Below are 25,448 nucleotides of genomic sequence, written 5' to 3' on the forward strand. Positions count from 1 at the left end.
TAGGTTTTCCTCTCTTCCCTTTCCCTTTTTTACTAAGTGGAAGTTTAAGCATCTCTTCATACAAGTCAACATATAATGAATTGTTTCCTATTTCCCAATGTGATGCTTTACCACCACCTAATAGCTACTTAAACCAATCTTAAATCAAAGGTCTAGGGTTCAAATCCCAGCCTGAGTCATTTATATATATATTTTTATTTCTTTTCTATTCTTCTATTTCTTTTTACTCTTTTGGAGGAAAGGAAATTTACGGGTGTTACAATCCCCACACCTTATAAAAATTTCATCCTCGAACTTAGAACAATTGTGGATATTTTTGTCTCATATCATCCTCGCGTTCCCATGTCGTCGTCTTCATACTGTTGACTTTGCCACAACACTTTCACTAACGGTATCTCTTTGTTCCTCAATTTCTTAACTTCTCGATCTATTATCTGTATAGGTTGACTTTTATAACTGAGATCCTCTTGAACTTGTACCGACTGTAACTCAATCACTTGGTTTATATCGGGAACATACTTCTTTAACATTGAGACATGGAATACATTATGGATGACTTTCATCTCCTGAGGTAGTTCCAGCTCATAAGCTACCTTGCCAACCCTTTTAGTAATCAAGTATGGCCCCACATAATGTGGACTCAACTTTCCTTTCTTTCCAAACCTCATCAATCCTTTCATAGGAGCTACTTTGAGAAACACTGAGTCCCCAACATCAAATTCTATTGGTCTACGGCGCACATCCGCATAGCTCATTTGCCGGCTCTGAGTAGTTTCTATCCTCTGGCGAATGTTCTGAATGGCTTTGGTGGTGTCCTCGATAAGATATGTCTGGAGTCTCATTTCTTTCTTTTCACCACCTTCATACCAACAGATAGGGGATCTACATCTCCTCCCATATAGAGCCTCATAAGGTGTCATTCCGATAGTATCTTGATAGCTATTATTATATACGAATTCTGCTAAGCATAGATATCGACACCAGCTCCCTTTGAAATCTAAGGCACAAGCCCGTAGCATATCCTCTAGAACTTTATTTACTCATTCTGTTTGGCCGTCAATTTGAGGATGAATTGTGGTGCTTATACTACAACCTAATTAAGTTAGGTTTACACATAAATCACCAATTAATCCAATCATTTAATCCTTGAGTTTCTCAACTTAACATGAATCCATTAATTCATTTACAATCCAATCCTGGCATCAATCATCAATAAACAACCAATTCTATAATATGCTAATAATAATCATGCATCCACCTATATAAATCATTCACCAAATAACCATTATGAATCCAACATACATAGTTTATCCACGAGATCAATTGCTAACTAGCAATCTGACAACTAATATAACTCATGAATAAATTCCTAAATTCCAATTTCTAACACAGGATCAACCCATTTCATTACCTAAAGATAACATACCTTAGCTTCCTCCAACAATTTTAGATCTGACCCAAGATCAATCTCAACTAATACAATCCCTGATCATATTACACACAGAAACATCTCCAGCAACCTAAACAGAACAACACTTTGATTCTGTTATAAACCCCAAATCAATCAGTACATAAAACTCTACTGGTTAACCATGTATTGCACCCATTGATCAGATCAAAAGGAAGGCAACAAAGAACAACCAGAGAAACTATTTGTCACTAAAGAATCCAGCAAGCGAAATAACACTCATTACCTCTTCTATTTCAATTGCCGGTGTTGATCACAGACCCGACGAAGAAACCGATCCTCAAATGAAGTTGTGGTGGCCGAAACCTTAATTCCTTATCAACAATCCCTTCTCCAAAGGTTCACTGGCCTTGTAACCATTTCTTGCAACAAGTGGCCGACGACAATGTAGATGGCAACAAAACCTCGGCTGGAATAGAGGCTCCAGTGATCGAAACCACAGCACACGGGTGAGGCAACGAGGAACCGAATCTAGGGTTTAGATCCTCCTCCTTGTGACCGGCGGTGGGTTGATTGGAGTTGACGGCGCTGTGGCTCAGCATCGGGTGGAAGAAATTGAGAGGATCGGCCACAGATCCATGCTGACGAAGACAAAGAATTGAGATCTGGTGGAGAGGGTTAGGTGACAAACCTCCTTGACGAACTCGTTGCTGCCTCGTTCGGACTCGACAGCCGACGGTGGACTCAAACGCGAGGAAGGGAAAAGACTCCACACCTCGAAGGAAAGGAGGAGGAAGGCTCGGCCCGTCGGTGCGATCTCTCTGGCGATCGGCGATGAGGCTGCGCCGATGAAGAGAAGATGATCGGCGGCTCCCATGTCGGCGATGGCATCAAGAGAAGAGAGCGTGTGAGGGAGAAGAGAAGGGAGATCGGGGAAGAGAGGTCGGGATCTCGGTGGTTTTTGGGGAAAACGGCGATGGGTCAGGGGAAATAAAAGAAAAAGGATTTTATAATTAAAATATTTCCTCACTTAAATGGGATAACCCGAACGGGCTTCCACTTAGCCTATAAATGATCCCCTTAAACTACACCAAACGGACTCCGAAAAATTCCCAGAAAATTCCTAAAAATTTCTGAAAAATCCAATAAGATTATTTGTCCAATAACCTTATTATTTAAATATTATTTGGGCACTGCATTTTACAAAATCGATCATTAACTAACCTGGCTCACCATCAAGAAGGATACCACATTTTGACATATTAGACCATTATCAACTTACCAGATTATTGTAAGCTTCAATAAAGGTAGAATCATAGTTGATAGCTTGCTTGTAATGCAGAATTGCCATGTCAAGTTGACTTTGTTCATAATAGATGCCAGCAAGGTTTCCTGCGTCCAGATATCCCCAATGTATAGTTGACATAATAAACTCTCTTCAAAGCATAGTTTGCAGCAAAGTTATCCACAAAATCAAAAAGAGATTAACAGTCCAGTGGAAAAATATGAGTTATTGAATCACGTAGCATATTCCAGTGAAAGTATTCTGCAACAGTAATGTTATGAAGAACCTTAAATAAATAGAAAATGATTAAGAGTTCACACAAACAAGAACTACACATAGTAAATAAACTTCTCTTCTTTTGTATGCAAGTCAACAACAAATCGTCATGTACTTCAAAAATCTACAATATCCACAGTTAACAACAAATTAACCATGCTTTTTTAGCGCATAACTTATGCAAGAGAACAATACCACACAGCATCCTACCAAAAACTATTATATGATTCCTCAAGTCAAAGATGTCACAATAGTTCATATTTATACTCTATCAACCTGCATCCACAAGACCTACTAAAACAATGAAGAATGGCAATAAACCATTTGTCTTCCAAAAAAGAAGCAACTCAATCAAGACTTCAAACATCGAGGCCTTGTTCAGACTCCAAACATCGTTAGCAGCTAACTGAATCACAGCAATCAAAGCTAACCGAATCACAGCGTTAATGCTAGTAGAACAATTATCAGCTGGTTCGCAGGAAGTGAAGGCTGTCGCAGCCCGTGAACTTCGATTAATGGCAAAAACCGGGAAGGAGAATAGGTCTTTCATTGCAGAGGGTGGAGCAATCCCAGCTCTCTACCGGCTTTTCTGGTCTACAAATCCAGTTGCTCAAGAGAATGGCCTGACTGCAATATTGAACATATCTATTCATGATGAAAACAAGAGAAAGATTATGGAGGAGAATGGTTGTTTGGAATTAATAGTATTGTAGGACCGATGCGGCCGGGTAGAAGGGGGGGTTGAATAGCCCTGAAAAATCAAACACAACCCTTTCTCGTACGATTAAGCTAACACATAAAAAATAGATTAAACAGAAAATAAAACATAAAAACGAGGCACCGAATTTGACTTGGTTACAACCGGGGAGGTTGTTAATCCAAGGATGAAGATCGCACTAAGAGCTCCTTCAGGCAGAGAAGCCTCATTTACAGCAGTGTAAGCACAGAAAGACAGAAGCTAATCTAAACAGTGGAAGCACACAAGTGTTGTTTATAATTTCTGAACTGATGAAGAGCTTCTGGACCAAGGCTATATTTATAGCCTTGGTCGGGGCGCCTGGAAGGGTTCCGGGCGCCCTGGGGGGGATAAAGTTTTATCCCCCAACGTTCAGATCACGTAAATCGCGATCTTGGTCAAAATCAGGGTTCGGGCGCCCGGAAGCATTCCGGGCGCCCCGGACTGTAACACCCCTAGAAAGCCAAGATAAAGTAAGGGCAATGAGAGTACGAATGTAATGAAAAGAATGTGTAGATAGTCTACGTTGAATGTTACGATGGGAGGGATTTAGATGATTAAAACTTTATGAAAGAAAAATAAAGTTGAGAATATAAATCATCTATGCATGATTTATAATGTATGGAATTAATGTAGACAAAAGGAAGAAATATGAATACATGTATGAAATATTTATGCATAATGCATAATAGGGTAATATATGAATTATTATGTACAAAAGAAAATAAAACGTTAGAAGAGAGATTGAACCTTGGATCTCTTGTAAGGAACATGTATAGGATACCAAAGGGGATAGGAGAATTATTGATAAGGAGAGAGAGGACTAAGTAGTTAAGAATAAGAAAGGATTCTTTTTACTAAAAAGGAAAAGGGAGTAAAAAGAAGTAAAAATATACATAACCAAGTTTTGATCCTTGGTTCTCTTGTGGATACATGCATGTGTTAACCAAGTGGGATAGGAGAGGATATTGTAAGAGGAGAGATAGGAATTTTAATTAAAGGAAAGAAAAGAGAGAAATTAAGGGAGAACTCAAGAAGCATCTTCTCTAGAATATTCTTAACATTAAGAAGAGAAGTAAATAAGGAGGATGAATCAAGACAAGTTTCCTCCCCTCATTTTAGTATAAATAGGCATGGAGGGGTGACTTCAACTTCATCCTCACTCACTTTCCTCCTCTCCTCCCTTGGGTGCCGAAAACCCTCTCCCTTCCTCCTTTCTTCTTCTTGTTGCCGAGCAACACAAGAGGAAGAAACCTCTTCTTCCTCCTCACTCCCTCCCTCTTTTCTTTCTTGTTGTTGCCGAGCAACACAAGAGGAAGAGGTCTCTTCTCCCTCCTCCTCTCCACCAAAAGACCTAGCCACTCTTCTCCTCCATTGGTGCCGAGCAAAGCAAGCAAGGAAGAAAGGTCCCCAAGCAAGTTCTCAAATCTAGGAAACTTAAGCGAAGAAGGTAAGCTTCCCCTCACCTGTGGTACAAGGCTTTTATGTGATTTTCGGATTTATAAGGATTAGAAAACCTAGGAAAGAATTTAAGAAAATTCGGCTAAAGAAAAGGTTTTCAAATCTAGGATGATTTAAACAAGACCTCATTTCATGATAAGATTTTCTATGCTATGTAGAAGGATTCCTTTCCATGATTTTATATTGATATGATGTATGATCAGAGGAGTATCTAACCTTAGGATTTCAACCAAAAATATTTTAAAGAGGTGAGTAAGATTATTGTCTAACCGAACTAAGTGCAAGGTTCCTTCTATGAAATGCTATACATAATGTTATGTAATATGCCATGATATGTGATAGCATAGGAAATGCTAAACATAATGAGGAGAAAATGAAATTATGTTATATGCCATGATATGTGATAGCATAGGAAATGCTATACATAATGTTATGTAATATGCCATGATATGTGATAGCATAGGAAATGCTAAACATAATGAGGAGAAAATGAAATTATGTTATATGCCATGATATGTGATAGCATAGGAAATGCTATACATAATGTTATGTAATATGCCATGATATGTGATAGCATAGGAAATGCTAAACATAATGAGGAGAAAATGAAATTATGTTATATGCCATGATATGTGATAGCATAGGAAATGCTATACATAATGTTATGTAATATGCCATGATATGTGATAGCATAAGGAAATGCTATACAAAATGAAGAAATGAAATTATGTTATGTAATATGTCATGATATGTGATAGCATAGGAAATGCTATACATAATGAAAAGAAATGCATGAAAGATTGTTAAGGACATGATATGATAGTTATGCATGATAAGTTATTTTTGTATGGGTTTGTACCATGGGTGGGCTCCGTAAACGCCCCGGGGTCGATGGAGTAAGACTCGGGCCTCGTCAGTAATGGGCCTCTGAATGCCCTAGGTCGATGGAGTAAGACTCGGGCCTAGTATGTATGCATGATAGGGTTCAAGACTTGCTACCTTAGACCTACCCATGAAGCGCGCGTATTATGTATGTGGTACAAACCGGGATCCCCTTAATGATGATATTAATTTCAAGTACTTATTAGTATAAGTTTTCAAATTCATGATGCATTGCCTACATATGTACTTGAATTATCTGATGATTAGATATAATGTCATGTGATAATATGATATGAATACGATACCCTTGTATGTTGTATGCTTATGATATTATGCATGATATTGATATACGATGATTTTCGGTTTCAGTGAGTAGGAAAGGAACTTACTAAGCCATGAGTGCTCATAGCTTACTTTCCTTGTACCGTAGATATGGGGGACGGATATTCGGAACAACGGAGCAGCAGGAGGAGCAGATAGTGATGTGTGTGGTGGTGGCTCGGCAAAGAACGATTCGGACAAATTAATATGATTAGTTATAGAATCAATATTTGAACAAATCAGAATATGTGATATTATGCTTAATAAATTAAATTCTTTAAAGTTTTTATTCTTCCGCTGTTATAGTAAAACATGTACGTAAGTAGTATAAGAACGTAGCACCGCCTTTGGTTCGGTAAGAAGGGTGGGGCGTTACACGGACAGCTCCGGGCGCCCGGATTGGTTCCGGGCGCCCCGGAGCAAAAAGTCAACTGTGGTTGACTTTTTGTCCGGGACCACTTCTCCGTTAAGTCCCCATCTCGGTCCGGGTCTTCTGCTCCGGATCCGCTTGATTGGGTGATCTCTGACATCCGGAATAGGGCTCACCCGAACCCATCTTCCGGTCTTCTCGAGCGTGCTTCCCTCCGGCTTCTCGTCCCTCGGAATTGCCGCGTGTCCCTTCTCGTCCACCAGCGTACTCATCCGCAGACTTCGTCCCTCGATCGCACCCCGTGCCGACCTTCGCGCTAGCTGCGTCTCTTGCTCCCCGAGCAATCTTCCGCTCCGGCTTTCGTACCTCGGAACCATCGCGCGCACTTCCTTCTCGTCCGCCGGTGTACTCTTCCGCAGCGCCTCGTCCCTCGGACGCACCGCGTGTCGTCCTTCTCGCTAGCTGCGTCTTCCTCTCGAGTACCTGTGCTCCTAAGCTCCTGCACACTTAGACACAAGGTTAGAAAACAACAGAACCTAACTTAACTTGTTGATCACACCAAAACCAACCTTGGGGTTCCAACAATCTCCCCCTTTTTGGTGTGATCAACCCAAGTTAAGCTAGGGTTAACTAGATAAAAAATAAACTAACTAAATTTACAATTTAGTGCACAAAGATAGAAAAAAAATAGTTTTAGGCTACCTCCCTCTAGACTTATACTTATCCTTCTCCCCCTTTGATCACAAAAAAAATGGGGTTCCAAAAAAAATCTAAGGGTTAAAGACTTAGAAAATTTTGAAAAGCTACCTTAAAAAAAATTTTCTAAGTCAAAAGATTCTAAGTTAGAAAAAGAATTTTGCAATCAATAAAACTTAATTAAATATTTTGAAAAATATTTTTGAATCAATAAAAGCAGAAAAAACTCTAAGTAAAATTTTAACTTAGGAAAAAAATAATTTTTGAAAATTTTTCTAAACACTCTAAGTAAAAATTATTTTTGAAAATAGAATTTAAAAAAAAATTAATTATTTAAAAAAAAATTATGTCAAAATTTTGAAACATGTTTGAATAACTTTTTAAAGCATTAAATAATTCTAGTATTAATGCTTTATTAATTAAACATTTATTTCAATATTTGGCTTCCAGGCAGTGGCGAGGCACTAGGTCTTCTTGGTTATTAGAGCAACAACCACTTTCTAGTCAAAGCCCATAAAGAAATTTTTGTTTAATTTTCTCACTTAAAGCGCTAACTTTGATTTTAAAATTTACACTAAACAAGATTTAGGATCCCAATAAAGGTTCCAACCTACTGGATTAACTAAAAATTTTTTAGGGACATATTTTCTAGAGATATTTTTAATTTGTCCCTGGTGATATCTATAATACCAATTCAAATTATTGAACCTTCTAAAATTGGTTTTAGATGAGCAAGCAGAGTTTTTCAAGTTTTCTACTTGAATTTTTAAATTTTGAATTTCTAATTTTAATTTTTCATTTTCTAAATTTGATTTATCTAGCATTTCTAACGGACAAGATGTAGCTAATATTGCTTTTAAATCTTTATTTTCATTTTCTAATTTGCAGCAATCTTTTGTTAAAATTTTAATGAATTTAAACATTTTATCAGGAGGAAGAGATCGTACCTCACTTACCTTGTCGATCTCGTTGTCGGTTTCTCCCCCTGAACTGCTGCTCTTTTCGGACGTGGCTCCCCCTTCATCGATGCTTTCGATGCTCATTTCGGAAGAGCTTGACTCGCAGTCGTCGTCTTGATGACTCGCCATTAACGCGAGCCCGGAGAACTCCTCGACTTCTGATTTCGACGACGTATCGTCCCACGTCGCTTTTAGGGCCTTGCGCTTTTGGATAGGCTTCTTACCCTTGTCCTTCCCTTTGTTCTTCAGTTTAGGGCAATTGTCCTTGACGTGCCCTTCTTCATCGCAATGGTAGCAGCGGATGGTTCTTTTCTTTCTTCCCTGCGGATGGTTAGATTTCCTAGATTTACAAATATTTTTAAATCGTCTTACCATCATTACCATTTCCTCGTCGTCGAGAGAAGATTCTGACTCAGGTTCGTCTCTCGAAGCTTTAAGAGCGACATTATTCTTGGGCTCCTTCGGACCTGCACATCTTGACTCATGCACTTCAAAAGTTGAAAAGAATTCGTCTAATGAAATTTTTTCTAGATCTTTTGAAATGTAAAAGGCATCTACTAGTGATGCCCATTTTGAGTTTCTAGGAAAGGAATTTAGGGCATACCTTAGCGAATCTCGGTTACTTACCTCTTCTCCGAGAATCGTAAGTCTAGTGATGAGTTTCTGAATCCTCGAGTGTAGATGTGCAATTGTTTCACCTTCTTCAAATCGGAGGTTTGTAAGTTGGTTACGAAGTAAATCCCATCTTGCAAGTTTGGCTTCGGATGTTCCTTCGTGTAACTCCAGGAATTTCTCCCAAAGCTCCTTTACCGAGTTGTAGGTACCGACTCGATTGACTTCTTGTGTTGGAAGTACACTTAGCAGATGGAATTCTGCTTTCTTGTTTGCCACGTGGTCAGCCTGCTCCTTCTTTGACCATTGATTTCTTGCTTTACCCTCTGGTGCTTCATAGCCAAATTCCATTGTTAGTAATAAATCATAATCTGTTTCAAGAAATACCTCCATTCGATTTTTCGAGCTAGTGAAGTCCCCTTCGAATTTTGGTGCGTGGATGTTGGATCTGGCCATCTTGTTGCTTCGTTTGGCAGTTAGTCCTCCTGAAGCGCCTCGGCTCTGATACCACTTGTAGGACCGATGCGGCCGGGTAGAAGGGGGGGTTGAATAGCCCTGAAAAATCAATCACAACCCTTTCTCGTACGATTAAGCTAACACATAAAAAATAGATTAAACAGAAAATAAAGCATAAAAACGAGGCACCGAATTTGACTTGGTTACAACCGGGGAGGTTGTTAATCCAAGGATGAAGATCGCACTAAGAGCTCCTTCAGGCGGAGAAGCCTCGTTTACAGCAGTGTAAGCACAGAAAGACAGAAGCTAATCTAAACAGTGGAAGCACACAAGTGTTGTTTACAATTTCTGAACTGATGAAGAGCTTCTGGACCAAGGCTATATTTATAGCCTTGGTCGGGGCGCCTGGAAGGGTTCCGGGCGCCCTGGGGGGATAAAGTTTTATCCCCCAACGTTCAGATCACGTAAATCGCGATCTTGGTCAAAATCAGGGTCCGGGCGCCCGGAAGCATTCCGGGCGCCCCGGAGCAAAAAGTCAACTGCGGTTGACTTTTTGTCCGGGACCACTTCTCCGTTAAGTCCCCGTCTCGGTCCGGGTCTTCTGCTCCGGATCCGCTTGATTGGGTGATCTCTGACATCCGGAATAGGGCTCACCCGAACCCATCTTCCGGTCTTCTCGAGCGTGCTTCCCTCCGGCTTCTCGTCCCTCGGAATTGCCGCGTGTCCCTTCTCGTCCACCAGCGTACTCATCCGCAGACTTCGTCCCTCGATCGCACCCCGTGCCGACCTTCGCGCTAGCTGCATCTCTTGCTCCCCGAGCAATCTTTCGCTCCGGCTTTCGTACCTCGGAACCATCGCGCGCACTTCCTTCTCGTCCGCCGGTGTACTCTTCCGCAGCGCCTCGTCCCTCGGACGCACCGCGTGCCGTCCTTCTCGCTAGCTGCGTCTTCCGCTCGAGTACCTATGCTCCTAAGCTCCTGCACACTTAGACACAAGGTTAGAAAACAACAGAACCTAACTTAACTTGTTGATCACACCAAAACCAACCTTGGGGTTCCAACAAGTATATGTTCTGAGATATGGGTTAACTACTGAGGCAAGGGAGAATGCAGCTGCTACATTGTTCAGCCTCTCTGCTGTCCATGACTTCAAGAAGATGATTGTGGATGAGCATGGTGCTGTTGCAGCACTAGCTGATTTGCTGATGCAGGGAAGCCCATGGGGAAAGAAAGATGCAGTGATGGCCTTGTTTATTCTTTCGACCCATCCTGAGAGCTGGTCCCAAATGTTGAATATGGGAGCAGTTTCAGCCCTGGCGGGAGCTTTGAGAGATGAAATTGTTGCTGAGGAGGTTGCTGGAGCTCTGACATTGCTTATGAGGCATTACATTCTAGCGCAGACAATTGCAAGTGAGGATACTGCAATCACAAATCTGGTAGGGTTAATGAAAAGGGGCACCCCTAAGGCAAAGGAGAATGCAATTGCAGCTTTGCAAGAAATGTGCAGACGTGGAGGATTAAATGTGATACAGAATGTAGCTAAGATGCCAATGTTTAGTGGTTTAATTCAGACCATCTTGCTCTGACATTGTTTACATGCATCAATACTAAAAACTGATTCCACAGCACACCTTGTTCTAATAGTACATGATCTGCTCTCCAATTCTTCTCTTATCTACTTATAATAAGCATCAACTTTGAGTCAAAAGTTTACAAAGAATGAGTTCAAAAACTCTGGGAGAGGCAATACCTTGTCGACGTAGCACTGTGAGCGTGACTTGACAGTGAGCCACTGTGGACGGCCGAATAGCTGAAATGTGAATGGAAGCATTAGAGAGATCAGAATAAGGGAGAAGGGAAATGGAGAAACAAGGATGCTAAGTTGAATAAGCTCTAGCAAACAACAAAACTTTTGACAACATAGAAGATACATCACTAAGCATGTAACATGCAACAACAAAAGAACAATCATTCCTAACCATTCCTCCATTTCATCGTACCTGAAACACCACAAGTATCAAAAATGAACAATCCACAACAACAAAAGATTTTTTTTGTTTGTTTGTTTAGAATTGAGGCATCAATTGTGGTTGCCTCACATGTGGTATCCACGTTCGGAGAGGTTCATGGTTGGAGAAGTGAAGGTCTCTGTGAGCAGCATGCCTGCGCCTGCTGCATTGACATTAGGGTACACGTAGCTTACTTTGTCCCGAGCAGATGCCATGAACAGGAATGTCGCATGGCCAAGTCCAGCAAGCTTGGTCGACAAGATCAAATCATAGTATCAATTCTGTCAACAAATTCGTAAAAAGCTAGTGAGATTTCTGCTGTCATTCCATTTCAAGGATCATGTGTTTTCCCCCCTTTCATTTGTACCTTTAACAGACCGATCATGTTGACATACTCCGTCGGCTCCGGGAAATCTTCAATGGGGTCATACACATTCGCCCACCTCACATTCTTGTTCACCTCGTACACCTGCTTCCCCCTGGGCAAGGCAACGACATCGATCTGCAAGCCGAGGTACCTATCCTTGATGAGCTGGATCACGGGGAAGAAGAGGAGGTTCTCGTAGACTCCGCCGAAGATGACGCAACAGCAGAGGCGCACGTCGCCGCGGACCTTGGAGGCGAGCGAGGCGAGCTCGACGTTGAATCCCATGGGAAACTTGAGGAAGCCGTAGGGGTTGGAGGGGTTGTCGGGAGGGTGAGGGTCCTCCTCCTGCTTTCCGTCGGCGAAGAGGGATCCGTACTCGATGTGGGGGTCCTCTCCGCAGTCGAAGGGGTCGAGCCAAGGGTTCTTCTTCTTCTTCGCGGCGGTGGTGACGAATCGGAGCCGTCCTCGCTGAGGATGGTACGTCGAGGAAGAGGATAGGGCATGGGTGTGGATTGGGGAAGGGAATGTGTGGGAGATGGGGAAGGAAAAGCTACAGAATGAGAAGAAGGTGTTTAGGTTTAGGTTTAGGCTGAGAGAGATGGTCGGCGCGATATAGGTTTAGGTTTGGAGGGAACTTTGTGTAGTGTTGCAAAATTTGACTAGTGGAAAAATTAAAATATTTTATTTTGGTTCATTAACATCGGATTTTAAAAACCGCTGTTAAAACTGGTGTCTATTAACGAAAAAAAGGCGCTCATAGACATCGGCTAAAAAACCGATGTCTATGAGCGAAAATCTGCGCTCATAGACACCGATTTTTGGAAAAATCAGTGTAAAATATTCAAAGACATCGGTTTTTGCTTAAAATTGTTGTTGTTCCACCGATGTCTATGAGAGTTTTTCTTGTAGTGTCTCTTCTCAAGATGTCCTAGTTGACTATTGCTGAGTGGAGGAAGCACGCTCAATTGTTAGGGGTTTAAACTCTCCGTTTCACCTTAAGGAAGCCAGGTCGATCACTCCTTAAGATCCCCAATTGACTATCACTGAACGGAGGAAACACGCTCAAATAGTACTAAACGGAGGAAGCACGCTCAACTATTAAGGGTTTAAAGTCTCCGGTTCCCCTTAAGGAAGCCAGGCTGATCACTCCTTAAGGTCTCCGATCGACTATCACTGAGCGGAGGAAACACGCTCGAATGGTACTAAGCGGAGGAAGCATGCTCAACTGTTAGGGGTTTAAAGTCTCTGATTCCCCTTAAGGAAGCCAGGTCGGTCACTCCTTAAGGTCTCCGATCGAGTATAGCTGAGTGGAGGAAACACGCTCGAATGGTACTGAGCGGAGGAAGCACGCTCAACTGTTAGGGGTTTAAAGTCTCCGATTCCCCTTAAGGAAGCCAGGCCAGTCACTCCTTAAGGTCTCCGATTGACTATAGCTGAGCGGAAAAAACACGCTCGAATGGTACTGAGCGAAGGAAGCACGCTCAACTATCAGGGGTTTAAAGTCTCTAGTTCCCCTTATGGAAGCCAAGTCGGTCACTCCTTAAGGTCCCCGATCGACTATCACTGAGCGGAGGAAACACGCTCAACTATCAGGGGTTTAAAGTCTCCGGTTCCCCTTAAGGAAGCCAGGTCGGTCACTCCCTAAGGTCCCCGATCAACTATCACTGAGTAGAGGAAACACGCTTGAATGGTACTGAGCGGAGGAATCACGCTCAACTATCAGGGGTTTAAAGTCTCCGGTTCTCCTTAAGGAAGCCAGGTCGGTCACTCCTTAAGTTCCCCGATCGACTAGTGATGAGCAGAGGAAGCATGCTCAAAAGGAGAATCGCCTAATCTATTCCAGCAAATGCATGTATTGATTAAAGAGTAGATGCCTACATTTTTTTCATTATATCCAAAAATTAAATGGAATATATTGACAAATTATAGGCGTACTTGTAAGGCTCTATATGGTTGCAAGTAATTTGCACTCCAAGGCCTATCGAGATTCCTTCCTTTTGAGTCTTGGAGATAGTAAGAACCTGAGGCCAGCTTCTATACAACTTTATATGGTCCTCCCCATTGGGGTGCTAATTTGGTAACATCTCCCACATGTTTAATACGTTTCCACACTAAATCCCCTACTTGAAAGAATCGGGGGATAACTCTTTTATTGTAATTTTGCCTCATTTTTTGTCGATATGATGTAAGGCGCGTTGCTGCCTTGTCACGGACTTCTTCTATCAAATCTAACTTTATAAGGCGCCGACTTGCATTATCTTCGTCATATAACTATCTTCTATCAGATTCCACCCCAACCTCAATGAGGACTACTGCTTATCCCCCGTATACTAACTGGAATGGAGCTATCCCTGTAGCCTCTCGAGGGGTGGTATGGTATGCCCATAGCACACTGGGTAACTCATCTACCCAACTACCACCAACGTGATCTAATTTAGTTTTAAGTCCTCTAATAATTTCTCTGTTAGTTACTTCTGCTTACCCATTACTCTGTGGGTATGCCATAGAGGTGAATGCTTATGTAATGTCATATCCTGCACGTCATTCTCCAATTCTCTATCCCTAAAATTGTCTTCCATGCATTATCAGAAACTAATTTATGGGGAATACCAAATCTGTAAATAATGTGTTGCCATAAAAATTTGATAACTGCATTTTTAGAAATTCTTGCTAATGGTTCAGCTTCCACCCATTTAGATAAGTAATCCACAGCTACCAATAGAAACCTTCTCTAAGCCATTGCCAAAGGGAATGGACCTACTATATCCATATCCCATTGGTCAAAAGGGCTAGAAACTATAGAAGTTTTCAATTGTTGAGTAGGATGATGTGAGATATTCTAATATTTTTGACAAGACATACATGTTCTTACGAATTGAGCTGCATCTTCTTGTAAAGTAGGCCAAAAATACCCGGCCAGTAATATTTTATGGGCTAGAGATCTTCCCCCCATATGGCTACCACATGAACCTTGATGAACTTCCTGTAGGATATATTGTATGTCTTTTGGTCCAATGCATTTGAGTAAGGGACTAGAGAAAGTCCTCTTGTAAAGGTGACCCCCTATCAAAGTATATCGAGTGGATTTCTTCTTAAAAACTCTAGCTTGTTCTGCATTTACTGGTAAGACGCCCTGTTGCAAAAATAATATGATTGGTGCTCTCCAGTCTCCCTGTATTTCTGTGTCAGCTTGCCTTTCAATACAAGCTACCAACACTGTTTGTTCTACCGACCGGTCTAGGTTCCAAGGCACTATTGCTGATGCAAGCTTTGATAATTCATCAGCCACTTGATTCTCTAATCAAGGAATCTTTTGTATATTCACTTCTTGGAATGTAGTTTTCAGTTTATCAAATGCTTCTGCATATAACCTGAGTCGATCATTATTGATTTCGAAGTTACCTGCTAACTGTTGTGCTGCCAATTGCAAATCAGAATAAATCCATACTCGAGCAGCTCCCACATGCCGAGCTGCTTGTAAACCGGCTATGAATACTTCATATTATGTTTCATTGTTGGTGGCCCTATAATTCAGTCGGACAGAAAGTTGGACCCGATCTTCCCTCGAAGATATGACAAGAATACCAATTCCACTGCCTTGTTTGCCGGAAGACCCGTCCACATAAATTTTCCAAGTCCCTTCTTCTTCTAGACCTTGCACCTCTGTTATGAAATCTGCCAGAGATTGTGCTTTAATGGCCGAACGAGGTTGATACTGTTGGTCCCTTTGGAGGTTGGCAAGAGGGGAGGGTTGAATTGCCCTACAAAATAAAACTCGAACCTTTCTCGGATTTCAACTATATAATGAACACTTGTAATAAATAAATAAAGGAGACTAAGTAAAGAAAATGCAGACACCAGAGTTTTACTTGGTTTGCAATCAGGGGATTGCTAATCCAAGGAATGTAAGCACACTATCTGATTCTCCTCTGGGTGGAGTAGCCTCTTTACAATGTTGACAGCACAAATGAAAAGAACAGAATTGAAAGCACAGAAGGAATTGATTACAAGTGAGTTCTAATGATCTGTGCAAACCAGTGCTATATTTATAGCACTGGTCGGGGCGCCCCGAAGGGGTTCCGGGCGCCCTGGGGGGATAAAACTTTTGTAACGCCCGCCCTCCCTGCTAACCCTAAGGGACGGGGCTACGATACTCTACGTACGTACTACAGCGGAAGACTTAAAATTTATTTTTCTTAACTTAATTAAAACCGAACTACACTAACATGGTTTCATAACATGATAACGAAATAAATAAAAACTTAGTATCAAGTCACTCATATTGTATTACATTTCACAAACCAAAGCATAGTTCTTAAAGGTTTTAAAGCAGGTTCTTAATTAGTTGCCTAGCCACCGCCACACACATCTTTGTTGCCCCTCCTGCTGCTCCTTTAACTCATCCAGCTTTTTCCTTTATCTGTGGTACAAGGAAAGTAAGCTATGAGCACTCATGGCTCAGTAAGTTCCTTTCCTACTCACTAAAGCCAACAATCAGCACATAATCAAGAATGTATCAACAAGTCATAATCTCAACTAATCATGGCATAACATAGCATTCTATTCAAGCTTATCATGCATCATAATATAATCACAACTAGTCATGGCATATCAAACATCATCATGGCCGAAACATATACATAGTGCATTGCATAAAACATAGCTAGACATAGCATAACAAACAAGTATCATGGTATATCAAAGCATGGCCGAAACATGTATATCAAAGCATCATAACTATGGCCGAATATGTACATCAAGGCATCATCAAATCCATGGCCGAAATCTATATATATCAAGCATCAACATATCCATGGCCGAAACATGTCTATAAGGTATAGCATGAACATAACATAAACATACCTTATCATGGCATATCATAATCAAGAGCATAGCATGAAACATAACATAATCAAAAGGTGTATGCAATATGATTTTGGAAAACATGTATCCGAAAAACATGTGTATGTCTCATGATCTTTAAAACCATTCTCTTTTATATGTATATATACTTGAAAATAATCTCAACATAAGGGGGATCCCGGCTATGTACCACTTACATATTGCGCGCAACCTTGTAGGTCCAAGGTAGCAAGTCTTGAACCCTACGAGGCAAACATACTAGGCCCTTAGTCCTAGGGGCACTTAGGAGCCCATCCCTAACGAGGTCCTTAGTCCCCGGGGCGCTTATGGAGCCCACCCTTGGTACAAGCCACTCACACATAAAGTAAAGTACATGTCATACATATCATGTATCATAAAAGCATGCATCACTTAGGCACACATCATAAAAGTATGCATCACTTAGGCATACATCATGTCATAAAAGTATGCATCACTTAGGCATACATCATATCATAAAGGTATGCATCCCTTAGGCATACATCATGTCATAAAGGTATGCATCACTTAGGCATACATCATGTCATAACAATATGCATCACTTAGGCATAGATCATAAAAACATGCATATCTTAAGCATAAAGCATATCATCAAGCATGCATATTTTATCCACATAGCTTATCATAAAAGCATGCATATTTTAAGCACAAAGCATATCATATCATAAAAGCATGTATATCATATCATCAGTCATAAATCACAAGCATACATATTAAGCATAAGGGTGTATCTTGTGATTATCCTATCATAGGAAACATGGTATCATATTTATCTTGGTTCTAAGCTTCCTAAACCCTTGTGGCCGAAACCTCTTTAGAGCTCAATTTAGGCTAAACACAACATCCAAGCATGTGGTACCTAAATTATCATCATAACATTTTCATAGGAAGCATTATAAACATGATTAACTTAGTTTCTAAGTTCTTCAAGTCCCTAATTTCATGTGGCCGAAACCTTAAGGTGTGAAACAAGGTTCCATATGACATAAAAACATAGACAACTTGAAATCATATTTATAACATTTTTACCAAGAAATAAGGTAAACACATTTGACATATTTGAATTAGTTCCTAAGTTCTTTAAGCCCTTAACATATGTCATGGCCGAAATTTAACAAGTTCTCATTAGGGCTACAAACAAGCATACAAGCATGTGAACTTGGACTAACATTATGTATAAATTCATACAAAGCATCATACAATAGTTATGGCCGAAACATACCCTAGCATCATTTTAGGTCATAAAACAACATATAGCAATTGAACCTTGGCTTTCTACTTATCACATTTCATGTAGGGTGACATGAGCATATTTAATTTAAGTCCTAGGGTCCCTAGGGTGTCTAACCCTCCATGGCCGAGACTTACAATAGTCCTTTTAGATCATGGAAAATTATACAAGCATGTGACACAATCAATAGGTTATCATATTTTCATAAGAAGCATTTTAACACCTTTGGTTTAAATTCTAAGGCCTCTAGGTCATTTAAACCCTACTTGGCCGAAACTCATCAGTGCTTAAACTTGCTTCAATAACATAAAAACATGTGAAGTCATACGAGTTTCATAGCATGTGTAAAGACAAGCCTAATGAGTATACATATGAATTGTGTCTTAGGCTTTCTAGGTTTCTTTTTCTCTTTTTCTTTTATTTTTTTTTTCCCATGGCCGAAACCTACCATTCTTTAGCTAGGTTTTTAAGTGTCCTAAAGCATGAAAAATCTAAGTAAGTTTCATGGCAAAAGTTACTACGAAACATATATACAAATTGGTTCATGAGTAAACTAGGACCCCTTGTGGTCATACATGATATATGTTATGCTACTAATTTTTCTACACCCTAATTAAGCATGTGGGCATAAAACAACTTTCATATCTAAACAGCACAGAGGTCTTGAGCATTTTAAAATTTTGTTTAAGCTTTCTAAGCTATCCATCTCATCATGGCCGAAAAACCCTAAGAAGGAGTTCATGAAATTCTAGCAATATTCAAGCATACAAATCCTTTAAGATCTTTGTATTCTATAGCATGAGCATGGTTATTTAAATTTAAAGGTCTTCCTAATCCTAAACCCTTCCTTGGCCGAAACATATGAGTGGGTTTTCTTTTAGTTTCAAATATCTTCTAAGGAAGAAAAACCAATACATAATCCTTAATATTTCATAGGGAGAACCTTGTACTAGTTGGGTAAAACAATAAATTTCCCTAGCCTCTTAAGAATATTTTTGGCCGAAATTCTAGGGTTCAGTACTCCTCTGATAAAGCATCATATAGGTATAAAAGCATGAAGAAGAACCCCTTACATAGCATAGAAAAATCTATCATATAGTGAAGACTAGTTAAACATCATTAGATTTTGAAAGCTCTTCTTGGCCGAATTTTCTCAAACTTGTTTCTAGGTTTTAAAATCCTCATAAAATCTGAAAAGTACATAAAACGCCTTGTACCACAGGTGAGGGGAAGCTTACATCCTTTTCACTTGTGGATCTAAGGTATGGTGAAGAAGAAATAGTCTCTTCTTCTAGTTCCTTTCCCTTGATTCCTTTGCTAAGTCCTCCTTGTATCTTAGGCTTTCTTAGGGACAAACTTGGCTTTGGGGCCGAAGATGGAGGAGAGGGAACTATGGTGTTCTCGGTGAGGGAGAGGATGAGTGAAAGAAAATGAGAGAAAAATAATTTTCTCTTTTCTTGCTCCTTTTTATGTTAAGGGGGAAGAGGTAGCAAACTTGATTTTTGCTTTCCTTCTCCCTTAGCCTTTTTCTCTATTTTTATTTTATTTATCTTATTTTCCATTTATTCTCACCATTCATGATAAAATAAGGGGGAATGAATCCCCTTAACTCCTCTTTAAAATTTCGGCAAGATCAAAGAGGAAGAGGGAGAGAAAGGGAGGAAGGCAAGTTGCCTTTCTCTTGCTCTTTTCTTGTTTTCTTTTGGCTATCTTTTATTCTCACCTTTATCATGAGTTTCCCTCCTTTGCTATCAATATCTTCTCTCTATCCCAATTGGTTTCTACTAATTAATTGTATGAATTATAATATAAGAGGTTCAAGGTTCAATCCTTGACCATCACTTCTTTTTATTTCATTTTATTTCTTTTTACTTCAACTCACTTCTTATTATTTTTCTAAGGCAAATTCATCATTCTCATATTTATTCTTAAAAGCTTAGTGGGTGTTACAACTTTATCCCCCAACGTTCAGATCGAGTTTGACTCGATCTGGTCAAAAACCTCGTTCCGGGCGCCCCGGACCCCAAAAGTCAACTCTGGTTGACTTTTTCCGTCCGGTCGCTCCGCCTCGATTCAGCTCGTCTCGGTCCGGGTCTTCTGTTCCGGCTCCACTAGCTTGGGTGATCTCGGCCATCCGGAATAGGGCTCACCCGAACCCATGTTCCGGCCTTCTCCTCGAGCAGCCTTCCTTCCCGGTTTCTCGTCCCTCGAACGTCGCGCACGTTCTTCTCGTCCACCGGTGTACTCTTCCGCGGTCACCTCGTCCCTCGGACGCACCGAGCCCTTCGGCTCTCTCCCGTGCCGTCCTTCTCTCTAGCCGTGTCTTCCGCTCGACTTCCTGTGTTCCTAAGCTCCTGCACACTTAGACACAAGGGTTAAACAAACGCAGGACCTAACTTAGCTTGTTTGATCACATGAAAACACCTTGGGGTTCCAACAGATACTATATGTCATACTCACTGAGTTCAGTCATCCATTTGATTAATTGCCCGGATGCTTCAGGATTAAGTACTCGTCCAAGGGTACTGTTGGTTAAAACTACAATTGCATGCGATAAAAAGTAAGGGCGCAGTCTTCTGGTTGTTAACACCAATGCATAAGCTAATTTCTCGAGTGTGGTATATCTACACTCGACTCCTTTTAATAAATGACTTGAGAAATACAAAAGTTGTTGCTCTTTACCCTCCTGTCTCACCAACACTGATCTAACAGCGTGCTCATTTGTTGAAAGATAAATCCATAAAGTTGTTAGGATGTATACTAGAAGCTTAACTTTTTGTATGAACATTTATTTTGAAATGAGCATCACATTGGTCAAATGTCTGCATTTAGTTAAATACAGTTGTCCATTTAATTTATATTGTAGATAACATGGTGTGTGGTGTCACACAGAAGATCATATTATCAGTTCCTTATAAATTATAAATAGAAGCTCACAACCAAGATGGATTGGGGCAAACCATTGGAATGATTGTAGTGTAATTTGGTATTAGCTTATCTTGACTATAAAATTATACTAGTACACTATGTGTGTATTGAGCAGAACCATTTGAGGTTGTTCCTTTTATACTGACTGTATAAAAGAACAGAACCTCTGTTATTATGAATATGTGTACTCTTAATCTCGATATAATAACAATCACATATACTTAGTATTTATTTCTTTAATTTACAAAAGGTGAGATTTATTCGCTAAATCAATATGCCCGATAAGTTGGGAAATAATATTATTTATATGGTGTGTTGTTGATTATAAAAGGAAACTGTGCCCTAGTTATCTAGGTTGATGATGTCCCCTTAAGGAGCTCATAAGGATTGTCATGTAAACCCTGCAGGTGGACTTAGTCCGACATGACCATGAAGTTGAGTGGTACTACTCTTGAAGCTAGATGTTAATTAAGTGAGTTGTTAGTAACTCATTTAATTAGTGAACATTTGATATCTTAAACACTGGGAGATTAACACACTCATGATAAGAAGGAACTCATAATGTAATATGGGATTGATGTGGTAGTTCAATAATAACTCTTTAGTGGTATGAGTTATTATTGATGAACTTGAGTTGGGGGTTGTCGTCGAACACAGGAAGCTCAAGCTCATCAAGAGGCCAAAACCAATTCCTCCTCTAGGTCCCTGTTGTAGCCTCTATAAAGTCTCGCATTGATCCATTTTGATTATCCTTCCTACCCAAGAAAGGGTCTGGCCACATCCTTGCTTGGTGACCAAGATGTGGGTCGGCCAAGCCTTGGTTGGTGTCCAAGCAAGGGGCCGGCCATACCATAAAAGAAGAGAAAAGCTTTTATAGTTATCTACAATGGTTTAAAAGAGATATTTTAATTTTGTTAAAATCTTTTATTTTTGTAAACAACCATTATAGGTCATAGCTATGTAGGAAGAATTAGCTCAATTTGAGCCTAATGAAGTTTGGGATTTAGTACCACCGCCCAAGAATAAAAAAATAATAGAAACAAAATGGGTATTTAGAAACAAATTAAGTGAAACTAAAGAAATTACTAGAAATAAAGCCAGGCTAGTTGCAAAGGGGTTCAGTCAAGTAGAAGGACTTGACTATGATGAAACATATGCCCCAGTGGCTAGACTAGAGTCCATTAGGATGTTACTAAGTTATGCAGCACACAAAGGGTTTAGACTATACCAAATGGATGTTAAGTCAGCATTCCTAAATGGACTAATAAAAGAAGAAGTCCACGTAGGACAACCACCTGGGTTTGAGAGTCTAGAACACCCTGATTATGTCTATAAATTGAAGAAAGCCTTATATGGACTTAAGCAAGCACCTAGGGCTTGTTATGAAAGACTAACTTCTTACCTAATCTCTAAAGGGTTTAACCAAGGTCAAACTGACCCAACCTTATTTGTCAAATTAATAAAAGAAGATATTTTTATAGCACAAATTTACGTAGATGATATAATCTTTGGTTCAACAAATTCAGAATTTTCAGATGAATTTACAAGTTTAATGGAACACAAGTTTGAAATGAGTCTGGTAGGCAAATTAACCTACTTTTTAGGATTACAAATAAAACAAACAAATGAAGGTAACTACATTTATCAACAAAAATATACTAAGGAATTACTTAAAAAATTTAGAATGGAAACACCAAAGAGATAAAAACACCTATGGCAGTAAACATAATCCTAGATGATGATCCCAATGGAAAATCAGTTGATCTAAAATACTATAGGAGTGCCATAAGTAGCCTACTATACTTAACTGCAAGTCGACCGGATATCTTATTTGCAGTTAGTATGTGTGCTAGATACCAAACATGTGCTAAAGGATCTCATTTGACTCAAGTCAAAAGAATCTTTAGGTACCTTAAAGGAACAATAAATGTAGGTATTTAGTATCCTAGGACTAATAATTTTGAATTAATAGGGTACTCTGACTCAGATTATGCTGGATGCAAATTAGATCGCAAAAGCACAAGTGGCGGATGTCAATTACTGGGTCCATCTGGTTTAGTAGAAAGCAACACTGTGTTGCCTTATCCACAACTGAGTCAGAATATATAACAAGAGGAGAGTGTGTTGCACAATTATTATGGATGATGCACACCCTAAAAGATTTTAACTTGAACCTTACAAATGTCAAAGTCTTAATTGATAACATTAGCTCAATTAACCTAACAAAAATCCAGTGCATCATTCTAGAACTAAACACATTGAAATTAGACATCACTTTATCAGGGATCATGTTACTAAAGGGGACATTGAACTCAAATACATTGAGTCCAAATCCAATTTAGCTGACATATTCACAAAACCACTCCCTGAAAGTGAATTCAGTAATCTGCATAGAAAATTAGAGACGTGTTTAATAGACTAGGATTTTCAAAAATCAAAACTATTTTTAAAATGACTGTTTTAAATTCTAGGTTAAAATTATTTTATTTTTTAAAAAAATTTCCTACTTTTAGAATTTCAAAACAATTTTAGCCATAGACTAAAATCCTCTTAGAAATCATGTTCCCCTAGGACTAGTATTTGAGCATCTCACCAACACCCTAGATTTACCTTGCTTGTGATTGACATACATAGAAAAGGGTGAGATGTATAGGCCTATTGCTTGTGACTTAAGATGCTTATGTCAGTGCATCAATATAAGTCTGGGCGTTAAATATCAAACATATATTAATCAAGTTAAGTTATTCAGTTTAGTCAACTGCTAACTGATTACAATGAACTTAACTTGACTAACCAAGTGAAAGCTGCTATCTTCTAATAGTTAGTAAGTATCTAATTGGTTAGACAGCTATTTTAGATGTCAGGTTTAGGGGGAGGATTAAATCAACACTTAATACCAAAATTATTTTCTCCACCTTAAACATAATATCTTTTCTAAAATTTTCCTTCAGATTGAATTTCGATTTTCAAATTTAAAATTTTTAAAACTTAATCAGTATTAAAAAGAAGATTTTTTCCAAACTTAGCTTTGAAATCCTTAATCTTGAAAACTTATGTTTTAAAATTTTTTTAAACTAACTTTTATAAAACTAAATTCTTCAATTAGATTTTATAAACTAAGATTTTAAATCTATTGAAAACTTAGTTTTAATCTGTTTTGAAAAGTAAATATCTTTTAAAACTCAGCTTTGACATCTTTGATTTTTCAGGTTTGAAAAGTTTTCAAAATTAAAACTTATGTTTGGAAATTTTCTTGATAAATCTAATTTTGAAAACTTAGCCTTAAAATTTTGATTTTGAAAACTTATGTTTGAAAGATACCTCAATATTAAAACGTATTTTGAAAATTTAAAACCTGATCCTAAAAAATTGAAACTTATACACTTATATTAGAAAATTAGCTTTTCAAATCTCTTATTAGAAAATTCTCTTTGAGTTTGCAAAGTTATTTTTGAAAATTAAATTAATTTTTAAAAATGATCTTTAAAAAGTAGCTACTCTTTAAAACTTAGCTATTTCCCAAAAGCTAAAGCTAATATTTTTAACAAGTCTTCAAAAATTTAAACTCCCCCAAGTTAACTTGACATCATTTCTTACATTGTATTCTGTATTTTTGAGTGTTTAACTTATGTCCTTGTTTGATGAATGCCAAAGGGGGAGGGATAGGTGTTAAGTTAGAGAAATAAAATGTCATATTTAAAAACTAACTTAAACCTTATAAATCATGCTGGTTTTTTTTACTAGCATATTTTTCACTAACTTAACCAGGTTGTCATTCCATCAAAAAGGGAGAGATTGTTGGTGCGGTTAGCATTAACGGTCTAACTCAGGTTTTGATGAATGTCAAATCAGGTTAAATTAGGTTTGTCGTGATCAAACACTCTGACCGAGTGTGTAGACAAAGTCTAGACAGGTCGACGGGTTGACCGAATGTATGGCACGAAGTCCAAGCGATTCGACGGACTGACCGGACGCTTGGCGAGAAGTCCAGCTAGGTCGACGGGCTGACCGGATAGCTGGTGAGAAGTCCAAGCGGGTCGACGGGATGACCGGAAGCTTGGCGAGAAGTCTAGACGGGTCGAAGGGCTGACCAGATGTCTGGCAGGTGAGTAAAGGTAAGTCACTGGAAGGGAGTGACTGTGAGGGCGCGTTCCCAGGAAGGGAACATTAGGCGTCGATCAGGCTTAGATCCATTTCGGATATCTATGTCGAGATCGTGATTAGATTCCAGTCTCGGAAAGACGGAATCTAAGTCATACCTTTTATATTGAACTTATAAACTGTGCTAACACTTTGTTTTGCAGGATATACATTATCTATTTGCCTCGGACTAACCTTGTTTTGCAGGAAAGGTGTTCCCTGGAAAAAGGTGGTCCAGGCGCCCGGAGGTCCAAGCGCCCGGAAGGGATCCAAGCGCCTAAGAGGCAACTTTTATCCTAAACGCGTCGTCGCCACGTGGAGCTCGCTGGTTGGACCTGCCACGTCTCACCAGGGTGCCCGGAAGGGATCCGGGGCGTCCCGAGCCTCATATAAAAGAAGGGGCAGAGGTA

General features: G+C 39.5%; 1 protein-coding gene across 1 annotated transcript; it reads left to right on the forward strand.

Moving 5' to 3' along the window:
* Positions 1-3,415: 3,415 nt before the first annotated feature.
* LOC121998494 (U-box domain-containing protein 4-like) lies at positions 3,416-11,047 on the forward strand. The gene is made up of 2 exons (XM_042553444.1): positions 3,416-3,656; positions 10,527-11,047. The coding sequence occupies exons 1-2, from the start codon at positions 3,416-3,418 to the stop codon at positions 11,045-11,047; spliced, it is 762 nt and encodes a 253-aa protein (XP_042409378.1).
* Positions 11,048-25,448: the final 14,401 nt, after the last annotated feature.

The sequence above is a fragment of the Zingiber officinale genome, chromosome 1A (assembly GCF_018446385.1).
Source record: "Zingiber officinale cultivar Zhangliang chromosome 1A, Zo_v1.1, whole genome shotgun sequence".
In the NCBI taxonomy this organism is placed as follows: Eukaryota; Viridiplantae; Streptophyta; class Magnoliopsida; order Zingiberales; family Zingiberaceae; genus Zingiber; species Zingiber officinale.

Excerpts from the sequence above, each read along its gene's own strand:
- LOC121998494 (XM_042553444.1), top strand. The coding sequence starts at position 3,416 with ATGCTAGTAGAACAATTATCAGCTGGTTCGCAGGAAGTGAAGGCTGTC. Across the intron at positions 3,657-10,526 it reads AAAGATTATGGAGGAGAATG|TATATGTTCTGAGATATGGG; the intron begins GTTGTTTGGAAT and ends GGTTCCAACAAG.